The sequence below is a fragment of the Perissodus microlepis genome, chromosome 20, assembly GCF_051167445.1.
Source record: "Perissodus microlepis isolate ML-2025 ecotype Zambia chromosome 20, ASM5116744v1, whole genome shotgun sequence".
Classification (NCBI taxonomy): domain Eukaryota; kingdom Metazoa; phylum Chordata; class Actinopteri; order Cichliformes; family Cichlidae; genus Perissodus; species Perissodus microlepis.
Window position 1 is genome coordinate 13,421,922 of NC_140480.1, and position 25,694 is coordinate 13,447,615.

Below are 25,694 nucleotides of genomic sequence, written 5' to 3' on the forward strand. Positions count from 1 at the left end.
TTTGGGCCTGCTGGGTGGGGAATTTGAAGGCTTCAATGGCTGTACTTATATTACCATTTTCTTAATATTTGATGAAGAAGCTTGATCATTTATCTTAAAGTAAAATATACAATTATCAGCGCAAGCACAATGCAGTAGGGGTGAAGTGGGAACTCTAACAGTGGTAGAAGTTCTATTTATTTTAAGCAAATAAGGTTTTCTTTTACTTGGAACATTTTGATTTGGTCCTGGTTAAACAATTAGGTGATGACATTATCTGAATGTTATTAGAAAAGCCTGGAATTCTGTGTACATACGTGAAAAGAGTTTATTTCTATGAGTCCCAAAGAAGGCATTTAGCTGAAAAAGAAAGCTTCACTAAGCTAAAAATTCCCTTGTGTGCACTATTAATAGTGAGTTAAAGCTAAAGAGTTAAGTAGCAATCTGTAATACATACAGCAATCAGAATTTTATTCCCGTTAGTTTATTTTGGATGAATGAGGCAGAATTAAATAACCTTAGTAATTAAAATTAATCATGTATTGTGACACAACTGTTTTCTTATCAATTAGCCTCCAGCTAGTTTAAGCTAATTTAGCTAACTGGCGCCAAGCTAAGGACCATAGAGAGAGTATGCTACTAAACAGCAGTCTGTTGAAGAGCTACGAGACTAGCTAGACTCAACCAAAATGCTCAAAGCACAAAACAAGACACATAAAGATACTCAGTGTTTTTTACAAACGTGTTCATTACTTAGGTTTTCAGGGAGTTTTCAAATGGGAGTTTACAGTGGTGAGAAATACTCATAACACTAGCTGTAGAGTTGTATTAGCTAAATTTTAGAGGTACTCAAAACTAAAATTATGTTATAATCTACCTTTCAATTGTTGCCAGCCAAATCTGTCCAAGTGTCTTTCGCCTTGACATGTTCAGACCTGAACATGTCAAGGTATTGACAGGTCCATAGACTGCCATTTGCCTATATTCTGCCTGCATGCCTTATTCATTTTCACCAGCACTTTCGTTCTATATGTTTTCTATCTAACACTCACACTGGATACATTGGACAGTAACTTGAAGTTCAGCATGCAGACTGAAGCAGCCAGGGATTGAACCACCAACCTCCCAATTAATATTGCTCTACCACCTGAACTACAACCACCCCAGAAAGCTTAGACAAAGTCTCATAGTGATAGCAACCACTACATAGAAAAGTCAAAGGACCAAATTTGTCCAAATTTAACTCGTCAGATGCTTTTCATTGGGAGCTGTTGTAACTGTTGTAGGACTATTGTAGCATAGCTGGAGAGGCTGAACATTTGGCTTTGTGACTGCTGAGTGGAAAAGGAGGAATGTGTGTGATAGTTGATTGCAGTTAGAAACAGCACAGAATTTAATTTTTCTTGTGTTTTCCTTGATGTCTTATGTGTACTGTGGACTTCCTGCTTTCAAGGGATTGGACTAAGAGTCAATTCGTTTGTTGGATGGGTAGGGAAGAAAAAAAAGTCTGACTTTCATTCTGAGTGGCACCCCAGCTTTTGCCAGCAACTACTACACTTAAGAAACTTAAGATTGATGATGGATAAATTATTCAGATTCAGGATCTATCACGGTTTCAACTGTAGGTGGTTCACCATTGTGTCTGCGCTACAGGTGAATAAATGAAATACAGTAATGTAGTTCTGCATTATGAGCTGTTCCAAAGTAATGGGGCATAAATGTGTTCTCCGCCAAAAAAGAGGCACTCAACCTATGATCTGTACATTGCCTTGCCTTATTTTGCTACTGTTGACACTGTTTCTAGAAGAGCAGGTGATAGCACTGAAAGCAGGCTGTGTTATCTGAGGCTAGAGCGGGAACTTCCCCTTTGTATTAAAAAACGCAAGTTTTTTATGACTCTGCTGGAGACTAAGTGACTTGGAAAGAGATTCTTTTACAGCGCTGTGATAAATACATGCGGCATAGGGGTGAATTGCTGTCAGATGCTGTCTAGAATACAGCCCATTGGGGGGGAAGTACTTTTTGATGAGGTGCACTTTTCTCTCCTGCCTTTTAAAGACGTTTTGATGCATGACACAGCGAAATGTTAGATACCTCGAGGCATTTTAATGAATTCAGCCGTAACACTTCCCCATATGTTTTTGTGTCGTGATATTTTCTGCTCCAGGGTGAGTCACATAAGCCCCCCTCTTCATATTGAAATCTCCTAATTTATATTAATTCAAAACAGGGAAATTCTCCGATCCAGTATGAATGGAATGGTGCCCGTTAACTAAACTTAATGCACAGTGGTGTTCATTGTTAAGTGTACCACATGACAAAGTGGATTAATGGCTGCAGTGGCACTCATGAGAGTGTGAGCTTGTTACGGATTTGGAGTGTTTGGAGCTTGTGACTGCTTAGCCTTAAAGCTGTTTGAGTTGGATCTGAAGTGACCTTTTTCTCAGAAACTCAGCAGCAGATTTCCAAGTTGACGCTGAACAGAAATATCAACAGCGAGAGCGCAGTTTAAGAATCGCTTTTTAAAATGAATAGTCCTTCTCTATTAGGCTGAAAAAAAAAAAGTCTGGAGCTGGTGTAACTTCACCAAATAGAAGAAAAACAATTCTCCTATTAGCTATTTAACTGGGTCAAAAAGTCAACAGCTTCCTCCCCCTTTCACTACGAGCCTCTGGTGGTCGTCCAGGCCACAAATCAATGCAGCACATTCACAAAATGCTGACCTGCAGCATCTAATGAAGAGTGTAATTATTTATTGATGGGCGTTTATGCTTTCTCGTGTTTGCACGGGTTTATCACAGACATCTGTGCACGCATGTGTGTTAGCGCCGCCGTATTCATTAATTAATGCATATTTGTTCCTTCAATTATTCATATACTGAACGTGGAAATGGAAGGGGTATATTCATGCATGTGCAGGTTTACAGCAAATGTACAGGTTTGTCCCAGCTTCGTTTGGGTTCTCCTGCCAGCTACTCAGCAGGCTCTCCAAGGCGAGATAAAACTTAAAGACGTCCCTTGGCGTCCTCTTTTTTTCAGTCTGGATATGGATACGCATACACAGGTCTGAAATCCATTTTGCCTGCAGCGATTCAGTTTTTACTTTATGTATCTTAAACATTTAACTACCAACATGTCTTAGAAATATGTTTGATTTTTCACTGGAACAATGTGTTGAAGAAAAAAAGGTTGCACGACAATATGGGAACTAATAAGAACTGTTGAACAGCACAAACTTTATAGTCAATAATGAGTCAACTTCTTTTTTCCCCAGATAACAGTATTTCACTCAAATGCGGCTGACATCTGCAGTTTTCTGTGTGTCACGTTTAGCTTTGAGTGGTAGATATCAGGATGAGGCTATGATGCGACATCCGGGCCTCTTTTGGGGCTACTCGTGTCAGCGCCATCCTATGACTTGTCGGTCACATGAGGCCCACTCAACACCTGCTGTAACCCGTGTCAAGCCCCAGCTCATAACATTTGGGCCACATCTGGTCTGAACAGTAATTGCCAGTGCCGTATCTGAGGCATAAATGCCAGCCGGATCCCAAATTAGGCCCAAATGCATCTGTTTTCTGGGTTTGTTCACATTGTAGTACGTTTATGCTAGATATATAAAATTAATTTACATATATACACTAGGGCAGGGTTAGTACACAGCTAAGGACTGAAACAGTCACTTTTCCCAAATGCATTATTGCATCTTATGTAGCCCCCATTGTATGCAGCATAAAGTGTAATACAGCAATGCTTCAAGTTGAAGAGAAACTCTGATCCTGAATATGATCAGTTTTTAATCACAATTTTAATATGTTTTCCCAAAGAAAACCCATTAAATTATTATTATTTAAATCCCATATATTATTCCCTATATGTCTATATGTTGTCAATACAGTCAGTCAGAGTAAGAAACATAGTTTTAAATAGCTCCATGTAGCATTATTAGCACTTTAACCTTAAGATCATTCTATTGATCTTGAAGAGGAGGTCAGAGGTCAAATGTGATGTGATATTTTTTTATCTTTATTTAATCTTTATTTTATCTTTACCAAGAATCATAGCTTCTAAGATCTAAGGCTTTTTGTCAATTTTTGACCAATAAATAATTAAGTTGACCTTGAAGACCTTTGTGGATGTAAGCCAAATTTTAATAGATTGTTAACATGACCCCACTGTACAGCCCTGCGAAGTTTTATCAGATCATCATCCAAAGATTTTTCGAACTATCGTGTTCACAGGCAGAATGACACGCACACACGTACACACTACCAACAACATAACGTCTTTAGCGAAGGAAATAAAGCATTCTTAAAATCATTTGACGTCATGATATTAAGTGTGTGCATCCAAAACCACCAAAATCTGTAGATGAGCCAGCTTCTCTATTAAGTTTCTGCTCATATCTGCAAGATGATCAGTGCAGACGTTGTTGTATTCAGTTCTTCTAATGATGCACTGTTGACTGGTCCCTGTGAAAAGCATTTTGGATCAGTTTGTATAACTCACATAAAGACGCCGTGCTGCAGTGCAGAAATGTATTCCTGCTATGATTTGAGTCAAAGCGAGTAATTCGTCCTTGCTGACTCCAAAGTTTGTGATGTGCTACCTTTTTACATGTTTTCTTACAATACATATATGTATGTATGTGTGAATTTTGTAAGTCAGCCACTTGTAATCCTGTTAAATTGCGCATAGCATGCCATTTGATTTCAGTCTGGTTGCACCGCAGTGTGCATGAATGCGTGGAGTTGAAGCTGCATGCCTGTATTTTCAGCTTGTGTTGCTCTGTGTCACTCTGTGCCTGCCACTCTCACCGTACAGCCCCGTAGTATTTTACAGCCTCTCATATTTGGGTGAATTTCTGTAGAGGTCTGTAATAATTGGATTATGGCTGTCAGGGAAGGCTTTAGTTCAGATTACACAGATTTTAGTGTGCAGTGCTCAGATGGACAGAATAGCTTAAAGAGCATCATCTGGCTCATGTTACATAGAAAGTGCATTTTGGCAAATTCACAGATGTGATGTTTGCCTACATTTGGTAAATGTAGGCCAAGAGTAGCAGATGCATTCTGGAAACCAAAAGTGTTTCTGTATCCGTGTATCTGTGTCAGTCTAGACGTCTGTGATGTCCTAATAAAGTTTTCTGGCCCTTAAAATCCTTAAATATTACAGTAGATACCAGCCAGTACTGATCCAACCTAAAACTATATATACCTCAGCACAGCTCGGTACACCTGCCCAGTCTCAAGCTTAAAAATGAGAGAATATAAATATATTATTGTGCTGAAAACCTTTGAAAAATATTGATTATTATCTCACAAATACAGAGAATAGGTGTACCCTACTGATCCAAGCGCTGAAGGTCATGTTTCAAAAGTATTAAGTCGGTGTATTTCATTCCTGAAACTGAAAATTCAGCTGCCTGCACAGAGCACACAAACATCCCACAGAATTTATGCTAATTAGCAGCAGCTGAAATGATCTGCCAGCGGTCCCCGTCTTAAGTGCTTAAAGCATCTCTTTGATTTCAGACTTTAGACAATCTGTATGTTATTTCATTTCAGGTGTGTGGACTTAGAGTCACTCAAGTTGTTGAGTGAAGCTGCTGTTCTGAAGGAATACAGCTTTGCAACAAAATGCTGATGGGAAGCTCAAAAAAGATGTTGGCATTCAACACTGTATCAACTACAGCAGTTTCTCTAAAAGGGGGGAACAAGTACCCCCAACTGTAAGTGATTATTGAATCTAGCACAGCAATGCATTACTGAAAAATGTAATGTGATTACATTAACCCCCAACACTGACTATAACCGTGAAGACATCCTAGACAGCAAAACTAAAACTAAGAAGGCCTGAGAATATAACATAAGGAAACCAACCGGGAGATACCTGCTTAGGACAAAACTCAAAATGCCATAAAGAATAAACGATAAAGAAAATGTTAAAAAACGAAATTCAAACGTCTAGGTCTGTGACATCACATGCAGCTAAGAGACATAGCTTTAAGCGTTGATGTTCAATACAGTAAAACTGTATTAGTTAAAATTCTGAATCTTAATGTAGATGAAGGTAAGTCATGATTACATGTTGTGTTACAGTACAAATTTCACTAATGTGAAGATGAAAATAGACATTTTTCCAGCAGGCAGTGTTGAAAATATGTATGACTGCTGTCAACAAATCTACTGTGCCAAGAAAAAAAAGCCCCGACATGGGAGACTGGAACTTTCCATGTGGAATTAGCTCAGTTGATGGCAGAGGCTATCTGGGGTAAAGCGAGCTGCTGTCCCACTGTGGCACATTAACCTATATGGCCAACTGACACTCAAGTGTTGGATCCTAGCCCTCTCTTCCCTCAGCCTCTAGGGATTTCTCTGCTTTGTGCGTTTTGTTTTGCTTCACACCGTCATGAATTTATGACCCAGAAAAGTTTCCCAGTGGGGATCAGTTCTTCACAATTGCAGAGACTAACAGGGATTTCAAATGTGCTCCACCTTGTTTTGGAATTCACCAGGGCACCACTTAAAGCAACAGGACCTGCATTCGTGATTCATCCTCTCCGTTTGAAAGTCGGCAATTAAAACGAATTAACCCAAAAGTGTGTTTCAAGGCGTTTTAAAGTACATTGAGTGCCATAAACACTGAACTCGATGAGGCATCCTACATGCGTGGATTCCTGCACCAAGGAGTGGAAAAATGGAAGAAGGGATGGCTTTAGTTAGGAAGTTAGACAGTGGGTTATTTTTATTTATTATTATTTTATTTTATTTCTGTTCAGATAATTCCAAATTTACTCTATGGTGTTTTTATACTTGCGCATGTTGTGCAGACGCTGTTTATAAGGGGAATAGAGTGCAAAAATACAATAAAGAAGTGGGAAATTGGGGGTTGATGTGAGCGACAGAGTGCAAAACACGCTGCAGTGTCATGCACAGACAAATACGTCTTCAACAAGTTTACACATTGCAGGTCAGTCAAGTGTTATGTGTTTTTATGTGAGTTATGTTTCAACTCCTTTTGACTGTTTTTAGTTGAGGGTGAAAGAAATCGAGCCAAAACGACAAGAGACGCGCACAAGATTCAAGTTTGGGTGCAGAACAATGAACCAGCAGAGTGCAAGAAAACTGTGCAGAATAAATCTAGCTGTGAAATAAATGTTGATCTCTTGGCATCCCAGCTATTCCGCTGACCTCTGAGGCTGAAGTTTCGCTCTCTCTCCCTTTTTCGCCTGCAGCTTTTCGTTCCACTAGAGCACATCTCCATGCTGCCAGGCTCTCCCTACATCCCTCCATTAATACTCCTCATTTCATCCAAGCCAAAACAACAGATGCTGAAATGTCGAAGTGTCTTCCCTCCATCCGTGAACTCGCAGAATAGTGGAGGGAAAAAAAAGAGAAAGCATATTTAATTTTTAAAATTTATTTATTTATATTTTCCACATAAAAAGCCACTGACACCTCGTTCTGGATGTAATAACGAGGATGCCATGTAAATGATCTGCCTTTTTTATTTGTTAAACTAAAGTTAACAGTTCGTTGACACGTTAACATTTTTTTGAACAGTTTTTTTTGTGTTTTTCTCCAGCTGCTGTGTTAGTGTGTAGTGGATGACTCAGCATGGTTTAGTTTGGAGTGCTTTTTGCAAATAATCTGGCAGATAACAGAAATGGTTCTCCCTTTTTTATTTTTCCAAGACTGGCAACATCTATTACAGTGGTATTAATTTGTATTAGTTTCCAGTAGTGAATCGCTGAACCTGAAAGAAAAACCTTTAGTGGCCCTTAACTAAACATCTGTGAGTGCTTGTATATACAAAAATACAAGTGAATTTAGCTTTCTTTTCAATAAATATTTGGGATGGGAGTTATTTTTAAAGCCATGAAGCATCTATATTTACATATATTTACATTTTCACTTACATCTCTCTATTTCTTGGCATTTCTACCCAAAGGCTACTATAGCAAAATCTGCAAACAGTTCAGTTGAATTCATTTCATTTATATAGCACCAAATCCCAACAACAGCTTCCTCAAGGCGCTTTATATTGTAAGATAAAGACCCTAAAATAATACAGGGAAAACCCCAACAATCACACGACCCCCTGTGAGCAAGCACTTGGGGACAGTGGGAACGAAAAACTCCCTTTTATCAGGAAGAAACCTCCAGCAGAACCAGGCTCAAGGAGGGGCGGCCATCTGCTGCGACTGATTAATGGTGATGGGAGGATGACAGGATAAAAAGCATACAGTGGGAGTGAGAGATTAACAATAAGTAAATATTGAATGCAAAGTGTTGCATAAACACACAGAAGTTCCACAGAGGAGAGGCCTGAAAGCTGAGAGGATGTGCTATCCATACACTTTGTGGGTAGAGCGCACAGCTGGATAGCGGCTAGAAAGTGCTACAGTAAATAACGTCTGCCTGCTCAATCATCCAGGTGAGGAAATCCCAAAAAGTAGATTCTGTTCATCCGGATGTAGCGTTTTCAGTGGGAGAAACATTTTGACGCTCATTCAAGTGACTTCTTCAGTCTCCTGTAAATAATATGCATGTAAAATACTAGAATTTCACTCACAAGAACTAGAGCACAGCCAAGCTAGCCATGTTAGCTAGGCTTTAATAATACCAAAGTTGGAATGAAATATGAGTTATACATATGATTATGATTACCAGTATTATCTTACATTAGATTATATGGGGATTGACTCACTGTTGGAGCTAGCCTCAAGTAGCCGTTCAAGCAACTGAAGTTTTTGTCTGCCCAAAAGGTTGCTGCTTAATTAATCCAGCTCCTTCCCCAAAAGAATACCTTGGTGGGAGATGAATAGAGAGAACTCATTTGTGTGTCTTTTTTATAACTGTTCCATATTGCAGTGTCATGGCTAAATCCCTAAATTAGGTTGTTGTCAGAATACACCATTCAAAAATTCTCAAGGCTGAGCGTCAGCGTTTTGTCAGGGTTTTTGGAACATTGGCACAAAAACTACTTGTGACAAATTAGTCTTTGGTATCTTGTGCTTATCTAATTAGATTAGTTGTTACACCAACTGCAGTAATATTCCGTCTTTATGTGCATGTGACAGCATGCACATGTGTGTGTGTGGGTGTGAGATGCAGATGCTCGTAGTTCTGTTGCCATTAGAGCAGACTGCTCTGCCAGATGTCTGCACTAAGTCCACTTTGTGTGTGTGTGTGTGTGTGGTTGTCTTGCAGAGGCAATACATTCCTTGCCATCACACACACACACACACACACACACACACACACACACACACACACACACACACTATAGCACATACAAATGCACATTTAGCTACAAAGGATGCGTGTGTATAGGTTTTGTCTGTGTATTTGTGCATAAACAGGTCAAGCCTTCAAGTGTTCCAGTCTGTTAGACAGATCTTTAAGATCCCCACTGCACCCCCCCTCCACTGTCACACGAATACACACTGTCTTTCTCTCTGCTTGTTTGTCATATGCCCTGAAAAACACACACACACATGCACTCTGACTCATTAACAACCAATTAGAGAGCAGATATTGGCTCAGTGGGGAAACCGAAAGGCCAACCATTGCTGTCCTCCGCTTCCAACGCCAAGTCACAACAAATACCTGGATGTAGGCCAGGGTAGTGTGTGTGTGTGTGTGTGTGTGTGAGTGTTGTTTACTTCTGGTTTCAAAGTTTGGCAGTCGCATCTCATCCCCTTTCTTTATTAAAAAAGACAGAGACACGCTAACCCCGCATAATTAAATGCGTTCTTTTCGCCTCTGCAAGTCTTGTTGTTCATTGCATCAGCCAGCGCGTCTCTGTAGTACAACTCTCGCTTCGACATTATCGTTCTCACATGGGAAAGAGGCACGAACTGTGTTTAACATATACATGCAGAAACACACGCACACACTCGCGTGTTCTCCGCGGGATTGGAGCGATGTGTTTATGCCACTGTTGGATGAGGAGATGCTTGAGGCATTAGGCTCTCTGGAGAGCATGTTGACAACATCTTTCTCTCTCTCTCTCTCTCTTTCTCCCTTTCAGTTTACCTCAATCACTGTCTCTCACTCGCTCACTTCCTTCCCCTGTCCTCTCGTTGTGATGAGATGTTTTTAGTGCTCCCTTACATCTCTGCAAATGAGTCAAATTGGAAAAAGACAATCTGCTCACAATTTAAGTTGATTAGACGGTTGAGTCTTTCACTCTCAGTATGTTACTCAGAGAACTAAAGAGTGTGACAGAGAGTGGGGAGGAGACTAGTGCACATATTTAACACACCATCTGTAAACAAAAAGTTTCCTCACCTTAAACAGATTCTTGGAAGACCGGGAATAGACTATATATAAAAGATGGATGTCGCTTCTGGGGAAGTAAATCCAATGTGAAAGTTCCTCAAAACTGAATTGTTGTAATGGACAGCAGAGGGCAGTCGTGGGGTTGCAAAAAGAAGCCTAAAAATATAGAAGTTAAAGGGAAAACAATACTACAACTCACTTGACCTATGACCTCAAGAAACATTTCTTAAGGACTTCGTCGCTTTAGTCAGTTCAGTGGCAAAAACGCTCAGCTTGACGTTTTGCAACACGACTTCGCTAACCAGTGAGTGAGCTGTGTCCATTGTTTATTTACAGTCTATGGGAAAAACAATTACCCATGCGCCTGCTTTCAGATTTAGCGTAAAAGGGTCGGCACGTGGTTGAAATTGAGCCAACTATGTAGACGACACATTCAAATGCTGTTCAACCCAAACAGGCACAAATTGAGAAAAACCTAAGCCTAGCGCAGCACATTCCCCCGGCACTCAATGACCAGCTGCGAATAAAAATTTCCTTAGAGTAAATCAATGGAAACTCATAGCAAAGGAGCTGTTCTCCATGCTTCAGAGGTTGGCTGTAGCTCACCCTGACTGCTGCTTCTCATTTATTAGCATTCCAAATCTATAAACATGCATTTCTCTGAACAGCAAATACTTTTTTTTTCTCCTCGCAACTTTTGAAAAACCCAGTTTAAAGTTTATTTAACAAAACGTAGTTATTCTGAAGGTAATTTCAGAAACTACTCAGTCTGCTGCACAAGAAAAATATGATTACTTTTTGAACTTGTTTCTTTTTTTCATCCAAACAAAGATTGTTGCCAATTACTACCTAGACAGGAAAGAGAAATGTAATAAGAGTCTTTTTGTTAAGCAGTAGATGGATTTTCTTTTTTTCTTTTCATGTAAATTGTTACAAGAGTCTATCAGGAATCTGAAAGTACCATTGGCACAGTAATAAAAGTTGTAAAATGAGTTTTTTAAGAATCCCTATTTTCTCTATAGGAGAGCCGACTGTTTACCACTGCAATGTGAATCTCATTCTAACATATTTGAGGGAAAAGCTTCAGGACAGGCTTCTTCAGGAAGGAGAAAGCACACTGCGCTGATTACGTTGCATATAGTGATCCTGCTACGTCCACTGTGAATTACACAGAACCTGCTGCTGTAGAAGCAGACCTAAAAGATATAAATGTAAAATATACCTACACCCCGCGTCAATTTTTGTTTGATCTTCAAAATCGATGTGTTCTAAAGTATGCTTGCCAGATATTTTTCACTATGTGTGACATTGAAATACACATTTTAAATACAAGTATTTACAAAGTGAAAGCAGATGCTGCAGCCTTAAGTCTGCAGACAAAGTACTTGTAAGTGAGGAGTCAGGAAAAAAAGGCAAACGACAAACAGAAGTGGAATAGTTGTTTTACGATTTGTGATTGTGTGTGTGTGTTTGTGTGTGTGTGTGGTCGGGGGGTGGATGGGTTCACTGTAGCTGTGGTGAAGTTGGTAACATGTTCTTCCCAGTGCTGCATACTTTCAAACCACAGTATGGTCTCTGCTGTTTTTTTCTCTCTCCCATAGTTAATAGGCAGTTTACAGGGCTGAACCTAAACTCTCTCTGTGTCTGTCTTCCTGGCTTGAGGCTCATTAGTGGCGACAAGAGTGCTGTTGACCCCTGAGCCGTCCCCCATGTCTCTCCTCCCTATCTCCCCTCTTCTGTCCTTTTCCCCCCTCTCTCCATCTCCTTTCCTTTTCCCCTTATCTCACTTGCCCCACTCTTTCCCTCGTCACCCCATCATCATTCACCCAGCAAGAGTTTGGCAGGGGTCTGTGTGTGTGCGTGTTGCCAGGGGCCAGCGAGTGCCTGTGTACAGCAGAGGTCTTTGGTAAGGACAACACAGGGGACTCTGTCCTTGTCTAACCCCCTGGAAATAGAACAAAGGTGTGTGCTTGTGTGTAATAATGCTATGTACAGTGTCCCGAGTATGAGCTATAGCTAGTAATATTAATAGCATGGTCAGAGGTCCACCAGGCCAACAGGGACAAGCTATACAGAGCCTATAAACGCACTAATAAAAGACTACAGCAGGTCACCTTATGTTAGGCACAAGTGAAGGATCGTTGCACTGATTTACACAAAGTGTGGTGTAATCGTCCTGGTAGGGATAGCAGATTAAACCTAAATTAACATGAAGTTAAACATGAAAGATCCACTGCATGTATGGAGGACAGTGACGATCTTTAAGTACACATGGGAGTGAAATAAGACACGCAGGAAAAACCCGCAGTATATAATTATAATAATCTGACGTCTGCAGACATAGCAAACATCAGATTATTATGATGGCATATTCAAACTGCTCTTTTAAGTGCATGTAAAACACAGTTCTGTTATAACTGATGCTATAGGAGCACATACAATACTTCCCGAGTGGTCGCTGTTGTTGTGTTTCACCCTTGAAGATACTCTTTTTAAAAAGGCATTTTTTATAAGCTTTGCATCCATCAGCTGCAAAGCAGCACAGTGTTGCTCTTTACTGATAGCTTCTACTGTTAATGTATTGGTCGGTACAAGCAGACGATCATTTAAATATGAACATCAGACTCGTTTCCATCATAACGTGAAGCCATGAAACCCTCATAGCGGACAGACCCTGTAAGCTACAGACCCTGTAAGCTAGCATTTCTGTTGACCTTTGATTAGTTACAGTTTGAAAAACTAATGATGCACCGACACCCGATACATAACTATATCGATTAAAGAGACTTTTAGCTTAGTATGAATGGAGTCACAGTATGCTCTGTAGCATTAACGACTGAAGTCTAAATAATTAAATGTGTGTGAGGATTTCTCTTTTTCTTCCCTCGTGGTGTTGTAACATGCACATTATTATGCTTTAATTAGGCTCTTAAGTCACTTTCATATTGGTGGCTGGAAATGCTTCGGCTTCCCCTTAATGAGTAGCTGCGGAGGAATGATAAAGTAGGCAGACTATAGGAATTACATGTCTACAAGGCACACAACAGCTAGCAGATGTCAGGTCTGTGTGAGGCCACATTTGTCTGCAGTGAAAACACGTCGACTGAACGCTCCACTGTGCCTCAATCTGAGCTGTTGACTCTATGGTAATGATGCAAGTCAAGCTAAACATAACAAACCATTAGCGTCCTCAGCATGCCGACAACAGCGCTGGGAAGATGGTGATCTCGCTTCTGTGTGCGCGAGCTTGACAGACACTGGGAATTCATCAGATTAGTTTACAAGTATGGGCCGCCCAGCATAAATAAATCCAGACTAAATGATGCTATTATAAACTGCTATTATAAACAGTTCCTACATGGGCATCAGGTTAAACTTTGGGCTTGCGCGAAAGATAGCTGATGGTTTTAATATGTGTTACTATTTACTAGCACTGCTTCTGACACATAGGTCATTCCTCTGACAAGTGCATTCAGTTAATTATTGTAACAGTGGATCATTGTTCTGATAAAGCTGTTACAGGAAAGAAGGAAGAAAAGGTGGTCTCGAAAAGCTGCAGGCTTGTGAAGGGGGGGGGGCATCCTTCAGAGACAGACAAGATTTCCCAAAGGCCAGTTCCTGTGGAAAAGAAAAGCTACGAGGGAAGTATTTGAAGGAAGATAAGGGAAAAGAGACAAGAGGGAAGCAGAGGAGGATAAGCAGGGTGAGGAGAAACTAGAATAGGGGAAAAGGAAAAGAAGAAGTGAAAAAAGGAAGTGAGTGAAAGAAATGAATGGAGGTCTAGTTCTGCTGTCTTTATCAGGGCAAACTGTGTGGCAGAGACCCAAGGCCAGGGTTCACACTGTCACTGAGCCGTGACCGTCTGTGTCCATTCTCTCTTTCTCCTTCTTCCCTCTCCTCCTGCCACTTCCCCCTCTGTCCCCCTCTGTAATTCACTTCTCCTTTTTTAATTTCCTTCTCTCCCGCACCTTCATATCTGTCTTCATCTTCTCTGCATCGCCTCGCTTGCTTTTTTCCTTTTCCCTTTTCTTCATCCTGTTTGTCTCTCTTTGCCCTCTTTTTCTCGCAGAGCAGCTCCAAAATTGAGAACATGTTTATGTAAATCATACAAAAGCCAAAGCTGTTGTGTGTGTCCCTCCCTCTCTCCCTTCTCTCACTCACTTTGTCACTTTGTGTCTTTGTTCACTGAAGTTAAACTTTGCCATGTTTCTGGCTGCCTTTGAAAGTCTGGTAGAAGGCAGACAATGACCGCCACAGGCATTTTTCTCAGCCCCCCTTTTTTCTTTTTTTTCTTTTTTAACCTCGCTACCTCACACACAAACGCACGCTCCCTGACAGCTTTGCTGTTTTGGAGGGGTGGGATTGATTGATTAGTCTCTATAGAGACGATACGTCTTGTAATGAACAAGAGAAAGCTGGCATGTTAATTTGTGTGGTGTGGGAGGCTTAATCGTCATCGTGTGTGTTTATGTGTGAGAGTGTGCGCATTGTTCTTCTTTGTGCATGTATTGATATATTGCTTTTTTCTTCTCTTTTATTATTGTTATTGTGTTCAGTTGGGTCTGTCCGTGTACACAGTGCATTACATCCGTGTGTCACTGTCAATATGTCCCTCTGTGTTTTGAGGCAGGATGATTTAAATATCACCAGAGGTTTTTACATTTTTTTAGGCAAATAATTATACTTTGTGTACCCAAAAGTGAACATCCATCCTTTCATCTGCCTATTTTCTGATGCTCATCCTGCGACCAGGTCGCAGGTCCAGCAGCCTAAGCAGAGAGGCTCAGACCTGCTTCTTCCCAGCCATCCTCTGTGGGCTCATCAACCACAGGAGGTGGTGTAGGGCTCAGGTGTGATGCGTGTTGGGTGGCAGTCAAGGGCAGATGCCTGGTGGTTCAGTTGCACATCCATGATACTGATGAGGCTGGCTATCTGGACAAAAATGAACAAGTAGCAGAAGCAAATAACTAGCTAACATCCATCTATCCATTATTTTCTAATTATCCCTTTCATGCATGAATTATGACAACCTCAATCCAGATTTTTTTCTTAAGTATTTTTATTCATCTTTAGGCATGAAAAAAGATTTTTGAACTTAATTTTTTAAACATGTACTTTTCAAAGAGTTTTTTTTTCCTTTTTCACCTTTGGAGTGGGTGGCAGGGTATGGAGTGACACATCAGTGTCCAATGTAGTGGTTTATGTGCAGAAAACAGCCTTTGAATAGCTGTCCACTGTAGTGACAACTATGCGTGAAAGGGTTATACAATTCAGGATCATGGTGGTGGGGGGTACACGCTAGACACGTCCCCAGCAGTACAACTCCACTAACTCCACTAACTGCACGTGTTTGGACTGTGAAAGTACCTGGATCTAGCTAACAGCGTCTTGTATAAAGTAAGACAAACTCATGGGTGAGAGAAGAAAAGCTAATATGTTCTTACTTTTATTCATGCTGTCCCTTCAGAGACACAGGAAGCTGTGAAGAATTGGGTCAAAACTGAACAAGGTTAATGAGGTAATATTGGCAGGCTTGGTTAGTATCCATAGACAGTTTAGGTGCATCACTGACAAACAGATGCCTACTAATTAGTGCTAGTAATTGGAATACAAACTAATACATTTAGCCACACAGAAAATTATTAGCTGCCAGATACTTGCATTACATTCCTCCAAAGTGCACCAATGTTTTTGGTTGGTGCATTGTTTCTAGCATTACTTCCCCCTCCACTGGTTGCAGCAGATAGGAGTTCTTCGTTCCCACTGTCGCCAAGTATACAGTATAAAGCACGCTGAGGTGACTGTTGTTGTGCTTTGACGCTTTATCGATAAAACTGAATTGAACTGAATAGTGTTTTTTTTTTTTTTAGGATGAACTTCTGTCTAGATGTGTGTGTGTGTCTTTCTCAGCGTGCTTCTCAGCGCGTGTGATGTTACAGTAGTGGTGCATATGCTGATCATCACCGTTACGCATGTCAGAGTAAGGTGAACCTTGTGATGCGACACATGGTTTTAATGACATGCCTGTTACACAGGCTCACCTTTCCACTTGCGCCGTATTCATAAATCAGGCTTGGCATATCAACATATCAGTGTAGCGACGAGGCTATACAAGACACATTGATTATGATATGCTAATCTGACCTATAATTTACTTCCTGTCATTTCCCTCCTCCAGTGTCCTGCTCATGTATTCACCCTCCCCTCCGTGTTTATGCTTACTCCATTTGATTTACTTGTTGTATTGGCTTGTCTACTGATAGAAACTACACTGGCAAAGCAGTAAGAGATCAATATTTTAAACATTAGCAATCAACTGTTCATCCATTCAGGCCGTACTGAGATACTTAATTACTTAGTTTGACATCACATACAATGAAATAATCAAAGCCTGTAATGGAAGGAAACACACCAAACACAAAGGCATGAACTGGCTTTGTGTGGCTTTTTGCCCTTAATGAGATACACACATCCCTGTCAGCCTTGTGTCTGCCACTTACAACAACATCTCAAAACAAAAAATGAGAAGTTCAGGAAACTGGAGTCAATTTCTCCAGTGACATCCAATAATTTTATACCATTTTCTCAGTAAATCTGCCATGGCTTGGCTTCACTCCAGGAACCATAAAATTTCTGCTAAGTGCTGGAGGGATTGAAATCCTCCTCCTTCTTTAAGAATTAATGTTAGTTTAACAAGAGAAGGGATTTAGAAAGTGTTAATGGTTGAGTTAATGGCTTTGTCTCCCTCTCCCCCCCCCCTCTCTGCACAGCCGTTACAGATAGACGACAACTTCTGCGGCCAGGACTTCAACCAGCCTCTAGGGGGCACCACCGCCATCGAGGGCATCCCGCTTTATGTGGACAAGGACGACGGCATGACCTCCGTGGCTGCTTATGATTACCGCGGCAACACAGTGGCGTTCACGGGCACTCGTAGCGGACGCATAAAGAAGGTAGGCTGGAGTTTGCAAAGCACCTTTGCATCCTCGCAGATCCGTTTAACACAGAGACTCTTCGCAAAGACAAAACTCAGTGATGTTTCAGTGTGATTTGGCTCAAAGCTTCTCAGATCTCACCACATATGCATTCTATAAAAAGAAAAAAAAAAGGATCAGATACAAACATTTCACCTGACAGCGGTGTGGTGTGAAAGGAAACTAACAAAATGTGACTAAAACGGGGATTTAAAGGCTCTGGTAAGAGTGCAGGGCTTGTGTGTGTGTGTGTGTGTGTGTGTGTGTGTGTATACTGCATGAGTATGCGTGTTTCATGGACTATAGAAAAGCATTTTCACTCTGAAGCAATTTTCTGTCATTTTCTGATGTATTTTCAGTGGTCATTGGTTTTGGCATCACTGACAAATGGTTTTATCATCAGCGCTCAGTGTAGATATCAGCTTTGAATGTGCATATATATATATATATATATATATATATATATATATATATATATATATATATATGTATATACATATATACATATATATATATACATATATACATATATATATATATGTATATATGTATATATATATATACACACATATATATATATATATACATATATACATATACATATATATACATATACATATATATATATATACATATATACATATACATATATATACATATACATATATATATATACATATATATATATATGTATATATGTATATATATATATGTGTATATATATATATTCTGTGTCTGTAATGGCATTTTGTGTTTGTTTTATTTTGAAATAGCTTTTCAGTGATTTGCCATTGTCACTGAATGCTTTTGAGACATACCAAATAAGACATATACATTAAAAAAAAGTAAAGCAGCAGTTTCTGGAGAAGTGCGTTTTCTCCTGCAGAGTGAGCTTGTGTGTGTGTGTCTTTGTGGAGGATGTACAGAGTGGAGCTCGTACTGCTAGACAAACTGGAGCTGTGTGGTTTTTATCTTGCTGAGTGTTCTTTTGTGGTCTAGTCGCAGGATTGTCAAAAGCCAGTGAGAGTGTCTGAGTGGCTATAAGGTGGGTGCAGATGATTTTTATGTGTCTCCTGAGTACCTCCGGTGAAGGGACGGGTGAAGGAAACCTGTGCTTTGCGTGTGCCTGTGCTCAATCACAGGCTAGCAGTAATTTCCTGCCGTGTTCAGCATAAGAACATCACGCTATTTCTTTGTGTACGTGTATGCGTGCACCTGTGGGTCTATAATAATGCTCCTGAAGTACCCGTGTGGAGTGGATCGCATGGTGTGTGTGCCAATCAGCTGCTCCTGAGCCTTAGCTATACTTTCTCTTTTCTCCCCCTGCTCCTCATAGGAGTGCGTCTGTGTCACCAATACTACCGAGGCTGAATAAATACACTCAGGTAAAGATAAAAAGTGCATACACACAGAAAGTAAATGAAAATAAATGTTAGATCGGCATTTCACTCTGCGTCGCGTTGAGCTTTATGAAGTTTCAGACATTTCTTTTAGTAGACAAGCATCATTTTGCAGCTGCTGATGTCTATTTTTTTTTTATTTCAGTGGGCGACGTCTTTAAGTTTGCCTTTTACTTTTTGTCGCGTCCCATTAAGCTCAGCTCAGATGTTTTAAAGATTCAGCTGCTGCAGTTTTAGACACATATTTGACAGCTTAAGCAGGAGGCCTGTGTGTTTCCGCAGCCTGTGGAACAGCCTTTGGGACGCTGCTGTCGACTGCTTTTATATAGGCTTTGATACTATGCGCACACTCTCACACAGACCCACACACGCCTCCTTACACAGCTTCCTGTCACTTGAGTTTTGCTAAGTCGACTGAAACCTAGCCCGCTAGTCCTTGCAGCCTGACCCCTTGGACTGTGTCTGCGGTTGTGCAGACAGATGATTTGTATGTGCGCTGAGACTGTGGGGGTCAGCAGATCCTGGATGATATCCCGCTGATCGGAATCCCATTTCCTCTCAGCCGCCGTGTCTTCCTGTGCTTTGGAGATGGAGGAAGGAAGGTGAATACGGCGGGGTGGAGGCTGCCAGTGTCCTCGCACACAGATCAATGCAGATGCTGCATTAAAATGCTGTTGTCTATATGAGCGGGATAATGGCGAGACGGGATGACAATCACTATAAATCAACAGCAATTCAAGCTACAGCCGGGTTATTGGGCTTTTTCATTAGCCCGTGCCCGCCAAGGCTTTCCTCGCACAGGAAGTGATTCGTTTTAGGTTTAAATAAGGTCTTTTTGGCTAAATTGGAGAACAGCTGTTTAATGGCTGAACTTGATTTGTGCAAAAATAAATTCTGGGGTGAGGGAGAGGGGAATAGGACTGGGATTAGAACGAGGGAGGGAAAGAAAGCGAAGCTGAGGCAGCAGATGGAGAGAGATGGTTACAGGCCGTGTGGTTTTATTGCTATTCATTGGAAGTTAAACTGTGCTCCTTGGCCTAATGAAATGTAAAGCTGCATTGTATTGATGTACACGCACACACACACGCGCGCACGAACATACACACACGCTCCTGCTCATTAAAATTCCTGCAGTGTGACTGTTGTTGTGTGTGTGTCTGCCTCCGTGGACGTGTCCCGGCTGCTAGACTCTGTATTGATTGATCTATGAATATATAATCAGTAGTGTAGATCTTAAATGGAGCCAGTTCATTGGATAAGTGTTGGTACAGGTTTGTGTGTGTGTGTGAGGGAGAAAGAGAGCTATGACATAAGCCAGGGTTAATCTATGCTGCCTTTCATCAGCAAAACTAATCAAAATGTCATGACTGGCTAAACACGTGGCATGTATGTGTAAAAAAACATTAGCCTTGCTCGTGGGCCGCTGGCTTTCTTCTTTACAGGTTCTGACTGTGCCTGTAAGAACTAACTCTGCTTTATTAGCCGACCTTGCTGACTCCGGTTTTCACCTTTGAGACGTATTTATATAGAATGTTTTTGATGGAAGTGAACCGCTGATTAAGGGCCGTGTGTCAAAGTGAAAGCTCTCTTTGATACTTAATGGAGCTGTGGGACGGTGATTAGGTTCTTAGTGTTTTGAAGGTCCCTCCCTCAGCCTGAGTGTATTAAGTCATTTCAGACCAGGCTCTGGCTGAACTAGCTGTGTTTTTATTGAAACATATCTTTTTTTGACTGATTTACAAAATGCTACTCTTCATAGCACTGAGAATGATCTCCTCTCCACGTTAGCTCAGCCTCTGGCACAATCAGAAAAGCTTTTTTTCTAAAGGACCTGGAATTACCTGGCGTTCCACAGGAACCCATTCTGGGCCCAGTGTCATTTCCTGTTTTCCATGTTTCCACTGGGTCTAAGTAACATCAAGAGCTTCCATGGCTACGCTGATGACACAGGTACACTTCGCTAATATCAAACTGGACCCCATTTTCCTGCAGAACTAATTTCCTTCAGGATTAATAAAGTATTCTGATTCTGATTAATTATTTATGGCATCCATTCAACATAGTGCTGGAAACATCCCTTGGAGGTTTGTGGTCCATATTTACATGAAAGCATTACACAGTTGCTGCAGCTTTATCTGCTGGACATCCATGATATTAATCTCCCTTTCCACAAAATGTCAAAGGTGCTCTATTAGATTGAGATCTGGTGAATGTGGAGGTCATTTGAGTAGTGAACTCGTCATGGTGAAGAAACCAATTTGGGATGAATTGAGCTTTGTGGTGTGTGCACTGTGGTCACAATGCGATGGATGTGGGGGGCTGCAGTATTTAAATGATGCTCAGTTGGTACTGTTCTTAGCCGACAGCAGTGGCACCCAGCGTGGTCTTGTCCTGCTGTAGGTCATCTGCTTCTACGCTTGATGCGTCATGTGTTCAGAGATGCTCTTCTGCATACCTTGGCTGTAACGAGTATTTATTTGAGTTACTGTTGTCTTCCTCTCAGTTCAAAGCAGTCTGCCCATTCTGACCAACAAGGTTACTTGAATCATCTTTCTTCTCCATTCTGATGAACTTAAGTAGCTTATCTTGATCATATCTACCTAAATGCATTGAGATGCTGCCATGTGATTGGCTGATCAGATATGTGCATTAACAACAAGTGTATGCTCCTAACAAAGAGGCCAGTGAGTGCATGTCTCACTAAAGCCAAACAGAATGACTACATTTTCCATATTGTCTTGCCTCAATAATTATTGCCTTTTATTTACTCCTCCTTGCCCTCATCACAGTGTCAGTCACTTGATCTCAGTTTGATCTCATACGTCATGCCATCTTGTTCTGTTCAGTTTAAGCTGAGCTCTGAGGTTAAAACTATTCTTTCATTTCATTCAGCTTTAGCAAAGGTCATCCACACAGATATTATCCCCAGATTTGATTACTATAATGCAACTTACTGTGGTGTCATTAAAGAAACACAGGCTTCGGTTTACTTGGAAGAAGAGAATAAAATAAAATGTAAAATGAAATAATAGTAAAAAACTAAATAAAACATAAAAGAACAAAAGTGACTACAATAGTTACATTTGATGCTCATTTGATTTCATAGCTCTTATACAGTGACCATGCCCATACTTACTTTATGTTATCAGGGTTGCAATAAGAAAGATATGAGAGACAGTGTCTGATACACGATGAAAGTGGGATTTAGGATACAGAACAGACAGTACGATATAATACTGTGTATAGGAGGCAGTCTTTTTTTATGGTGACAGTCTGGCTATCTGCTGTTCACCTCTCCCAGGCCTGTCAGTTAGCAGCAGCACACTGCGTTTATGCAGTATATGTTCTTGGTCCTTGCTCTGTACCTCAAAGCCACACATGATTACCTTCTTCTTTTAAACACCACTGTACATTGCTTTGTTGGCAGACAAAGTGTAGGTGGGACACTGAGTTTTTAACAGCACGAAATTGCACTATCGGCTGCCTTCTGCGTCGTTTGCCAGAAACATCCTAAAAAACCCCCTCTTCAGATCTCAGTAAAAACCTGGAAATCCTTTCATTCCTCTCATTTCGTCTCCTCTTTTGTCTACCTGGGAGAACAAGGTGCTCCTGCCGCATCAGGTAAGATGAAAAGAAACTCTCAACAGCCTGAAGTATTTCCAGATTTCAGAAACAAAAAGATGAAGCTAGACAGATGGAGAGAGAGAGGGGAAAGAAAGAGGGAGATTTACTCACAGCAATGTATAGGTGTGCGGACGTGTGTGGTGGGTGAAGGGGTATGGTTTCATGTCATTTCATCATTTCCCTGCTAGCAGCAAATCCAATTACTTTTCCCTTTTCCTTTCTATCTTGGAAGATAGCCTGAGTGACAGGACTGATTGGAGTACAGCGCTACCGAGGCAACTGTGCCAACCAGTTGATTGACATAACACTGGCACTTCACTGCTTTCAGACAGGGAGACAAGTGAGACTGGTTAGGCTTCAGGGCATCTCAGAGCTGGTGAGGTGGACCAGAAGTTCACCCGCATTGCTCTTTTGATCCTACATCTGTCCCACTCAGACGTTACCCAAGCAACTATAGAGCGAGATGCTCCACGGTGCTCGGCTCTCTTTCAGTATGCGACGGTGACGTACCGCGCACGACCCTATTCTGTCCACTTTTTCACTCCTCCCAGCTAACAGCATTCCACCCCCTTAACGGCATCAACCCTTTAACAAGATAATAAATAAGCAGTATACTGGGTGAATTGAGTCATAATCTGCCCACCATCTCTTATGTAGTGTGGCTAACACTGCGCAGCATCCTAAGCAGCTTTTACTGGAGGCTACTTTCATGCTGTTGTATACTTTGTGCCAGTTTACATTTCTGCTCTAATGCATTTCTCAATAAGGCCCTGTGCTTTTGTTCTCCGCTGTAGTTGTGCCAGCTGTATTGAATTTCAAATCAAGGTTTTATAGTTTAAAAGTAAAAGTTGTGATATAAATTAATAAAGATATAACAAGCGCTTTCCAAACCGTGGGACTTATCATGTCTTTAAAAAGCGGTGCCTTCCTTGTTACATTTAGGAAGATAGATGTAAAAAGACCAGAAAACAGACAAAGGGTATCATTCCCAAAGAGTGTATATGCCCAAATGTCTACAACAACACAAACAAAACAAAGTTTCAAACATTTCATATAAAGTTGTGATCTTTCCAAAGTCCTAGGAAAGCTTTTGGAAAGTCTTTGGAAAAGGTGTGCTTTTCTGTCTTCCTTCCAGAAAACAGTTTTTTTTTTTTTTTTTTTAAATTGTTTTTAGATCATTCAATTCTTCTTTTAGATCATCCTCCACCATCAGCACCAGTCATCATCAATTCTGCATGTGAGTCACACATGGCTGTCACCAGTATCTGAATTATAATAACACGAGTGGCACCAAGAAATACCTTCTGACAGTAAATGGATCATAGGTCAAAAAGATGAGCTCAGTGCGATGAGCAGGTGACCACATGCCAGGATGGCTGCGAGCGGCCGGCCCAGGTTCAAGTCCGACCCGCGACCCTTTGCATGTCTTCCCCTCTCTCTCTCCCTCTCCTTTTCTGTCAATTCTTCACTGAACCTATCAAAATAAAGGCCAAAAGATTTTGGAATACCTGATTGTTTAGTTATTGTTTTACAATTGTGCTATAAAGAAAGATAAGTAATGGTAAATGGACTGGTACTTGTATGACTCTTTCCTGCTAGTCTCATTCACCCAAGCACACACATTCATTCAAGTACCTTTCCTTAATCTAAGTACCGTGTCTATTCACATTGACAATTCGAGAGAGGAAGCGAACCACCAACCTCTACAACCCACAGCCAACTCCATCTCCTGAGCCACAGCCACCCACAAATAATCGCTAAGATAGCTGATAATGAATAACCAATCACTAGTAGTTCTGCAAAAAATTAACAATGCAGAAAAACTGTCTTTTAATGGGGTGTGTTTACACTGGTGTATTATTTTTACAACTTAAGACTCTTGAGTGCTCCAATTCTGAACAGCTCCCAGCAGAATGATTTCCTTTCTCTATGATTATTTTAGTGGATGCTGGTGTTTTATGGAAACAGCAGTGATTGGAGAAAATACATTTAAACTATTTAAATGAAACTATTTAAATCAAGCATACATTATATTGCCCAAAGTATTCACTTACCCATCTAAATCATTGAATTCAGGTGTTCCCATCATTTCCATGGCCACAGGTGTATAAAAATCAGGCACCTAGGCATGCAGACTGCTTCTACAAACTAGAATGGGTTCCTCTCAGGAGCTCAGTGAATTCCAGTGTGGTACTGTGATGGGTTGGCACCTGTGCAACACGTCACAGTCATGAAATTTCCTGACTACTAAATATTCCACAGTCAACTGTTAGTGGTATTATAACAACGTGGAAGGGATTGGTGAAGTGTTAAAAATCACAGTGCGGGATTGGTGAATACTGAGGTGCATAGAGCACAGAGCTCGTCAACTTTCTGGTGATTCAAGTCCTGACCTCAATCCAATCAAATTGGGATGAATTAGAGTAGAGACTGTGATCCAGGTCTTTTTGTCCAATATCACTGTCACGGCTCTGTGTGCGGGCAGGCAGAGATGAGGATCCAAATGCAGGACTCGGAAAACGGAATGCAACTCAAAAACCTCAGCTTTATTGCTGGCAAGAAAACAAAACATGAAGTGAGGACTGAACACTGAGACCAAAAAACACACAGGCATAAACTGATGGTACGACGCGACACCGAGCATGGGAAAACACAGGGCTTATATACACACACAGGGTAGTAACGGGGGAATCGGCAACAGGAGGGAGACACAGCTGGGAGAGATCAGGGCTAACGAGACATGGGGAACAAAGCTGCACACACTAACATAAGACAAAGACTTTCACAATAAAACAGGAAACATGTATCACAACTCAGAGACATGGACTCAACACAGAGAGACAGAAAATGACACATGGAACTGAACTATACATGAAACCACAATTCCTAAAACATGGATAACAGAAACATGAAACTCAAATAATAATCATCACAACCACAACAAGAGAACAAGAAAACAATCCATGATGCAAAATTAAACCAAAACACAATAAACTCAAAATACTGGGTCCAACGGACCCAGAACCGTGACAATCAGTGTCTGACCTCACAAATGTACTTCTGAACAAATGGTCACAAATTCCCATAAACACACTCCTAAACCTTGTGGAAAGCCTTCCCAGAAGAGTTGAAGCTGTTATAGCTGCAAAGGATGGGCTGACATCATCTTAAACCCTATGGATTAACAATGCAATGTTACTCAAGTCCATATGAGTGTGAAGCCAGACGAGCGAATACTTTTGGCAATATAGTTTATAAAGCACAGGAAAAGTCCTTAGCCCACTATCCACTCTTCACCTACCAGCATTCAGTGAAGGAGAGCACCGTGGACCCCTTCCTAGAGTTTGAGATGGCCGCGGATGTATTGGCTCTTCAAGCTTAGCGGTAAAACTATAGCTGTCAGAATGATTAAGCCTAATCAAGAAACA

General features: G+C 40.9%; 1 protein-coding gene across 3 annotated transcripts in view; it reads left to right on the forward strand.

The window, feature by feature from the left end:
* The window catches only part of LOC146364258 (plexin-A1-like), a 309,896-nt gene that overhangs the window by 50,517 nt on the left and 233,685 nt on the right, over nucleotides 1-25,694 (forward strand). For all 3 annotated transcript variants that reach the window (XM_084916148.1, XM_084916150.1, XM_084916149.1), the window contains exon 3: nucleotides 17,039-17,221. In XM_084916148.1, the coding sequence (XP_084772274.1) occupies nucleotides 17,039-17,221 (183 nt within the window). The remainder of the gene's footprint in view (nucleotides 1-17,038; nucleotides 17,222-25,694) is intronic.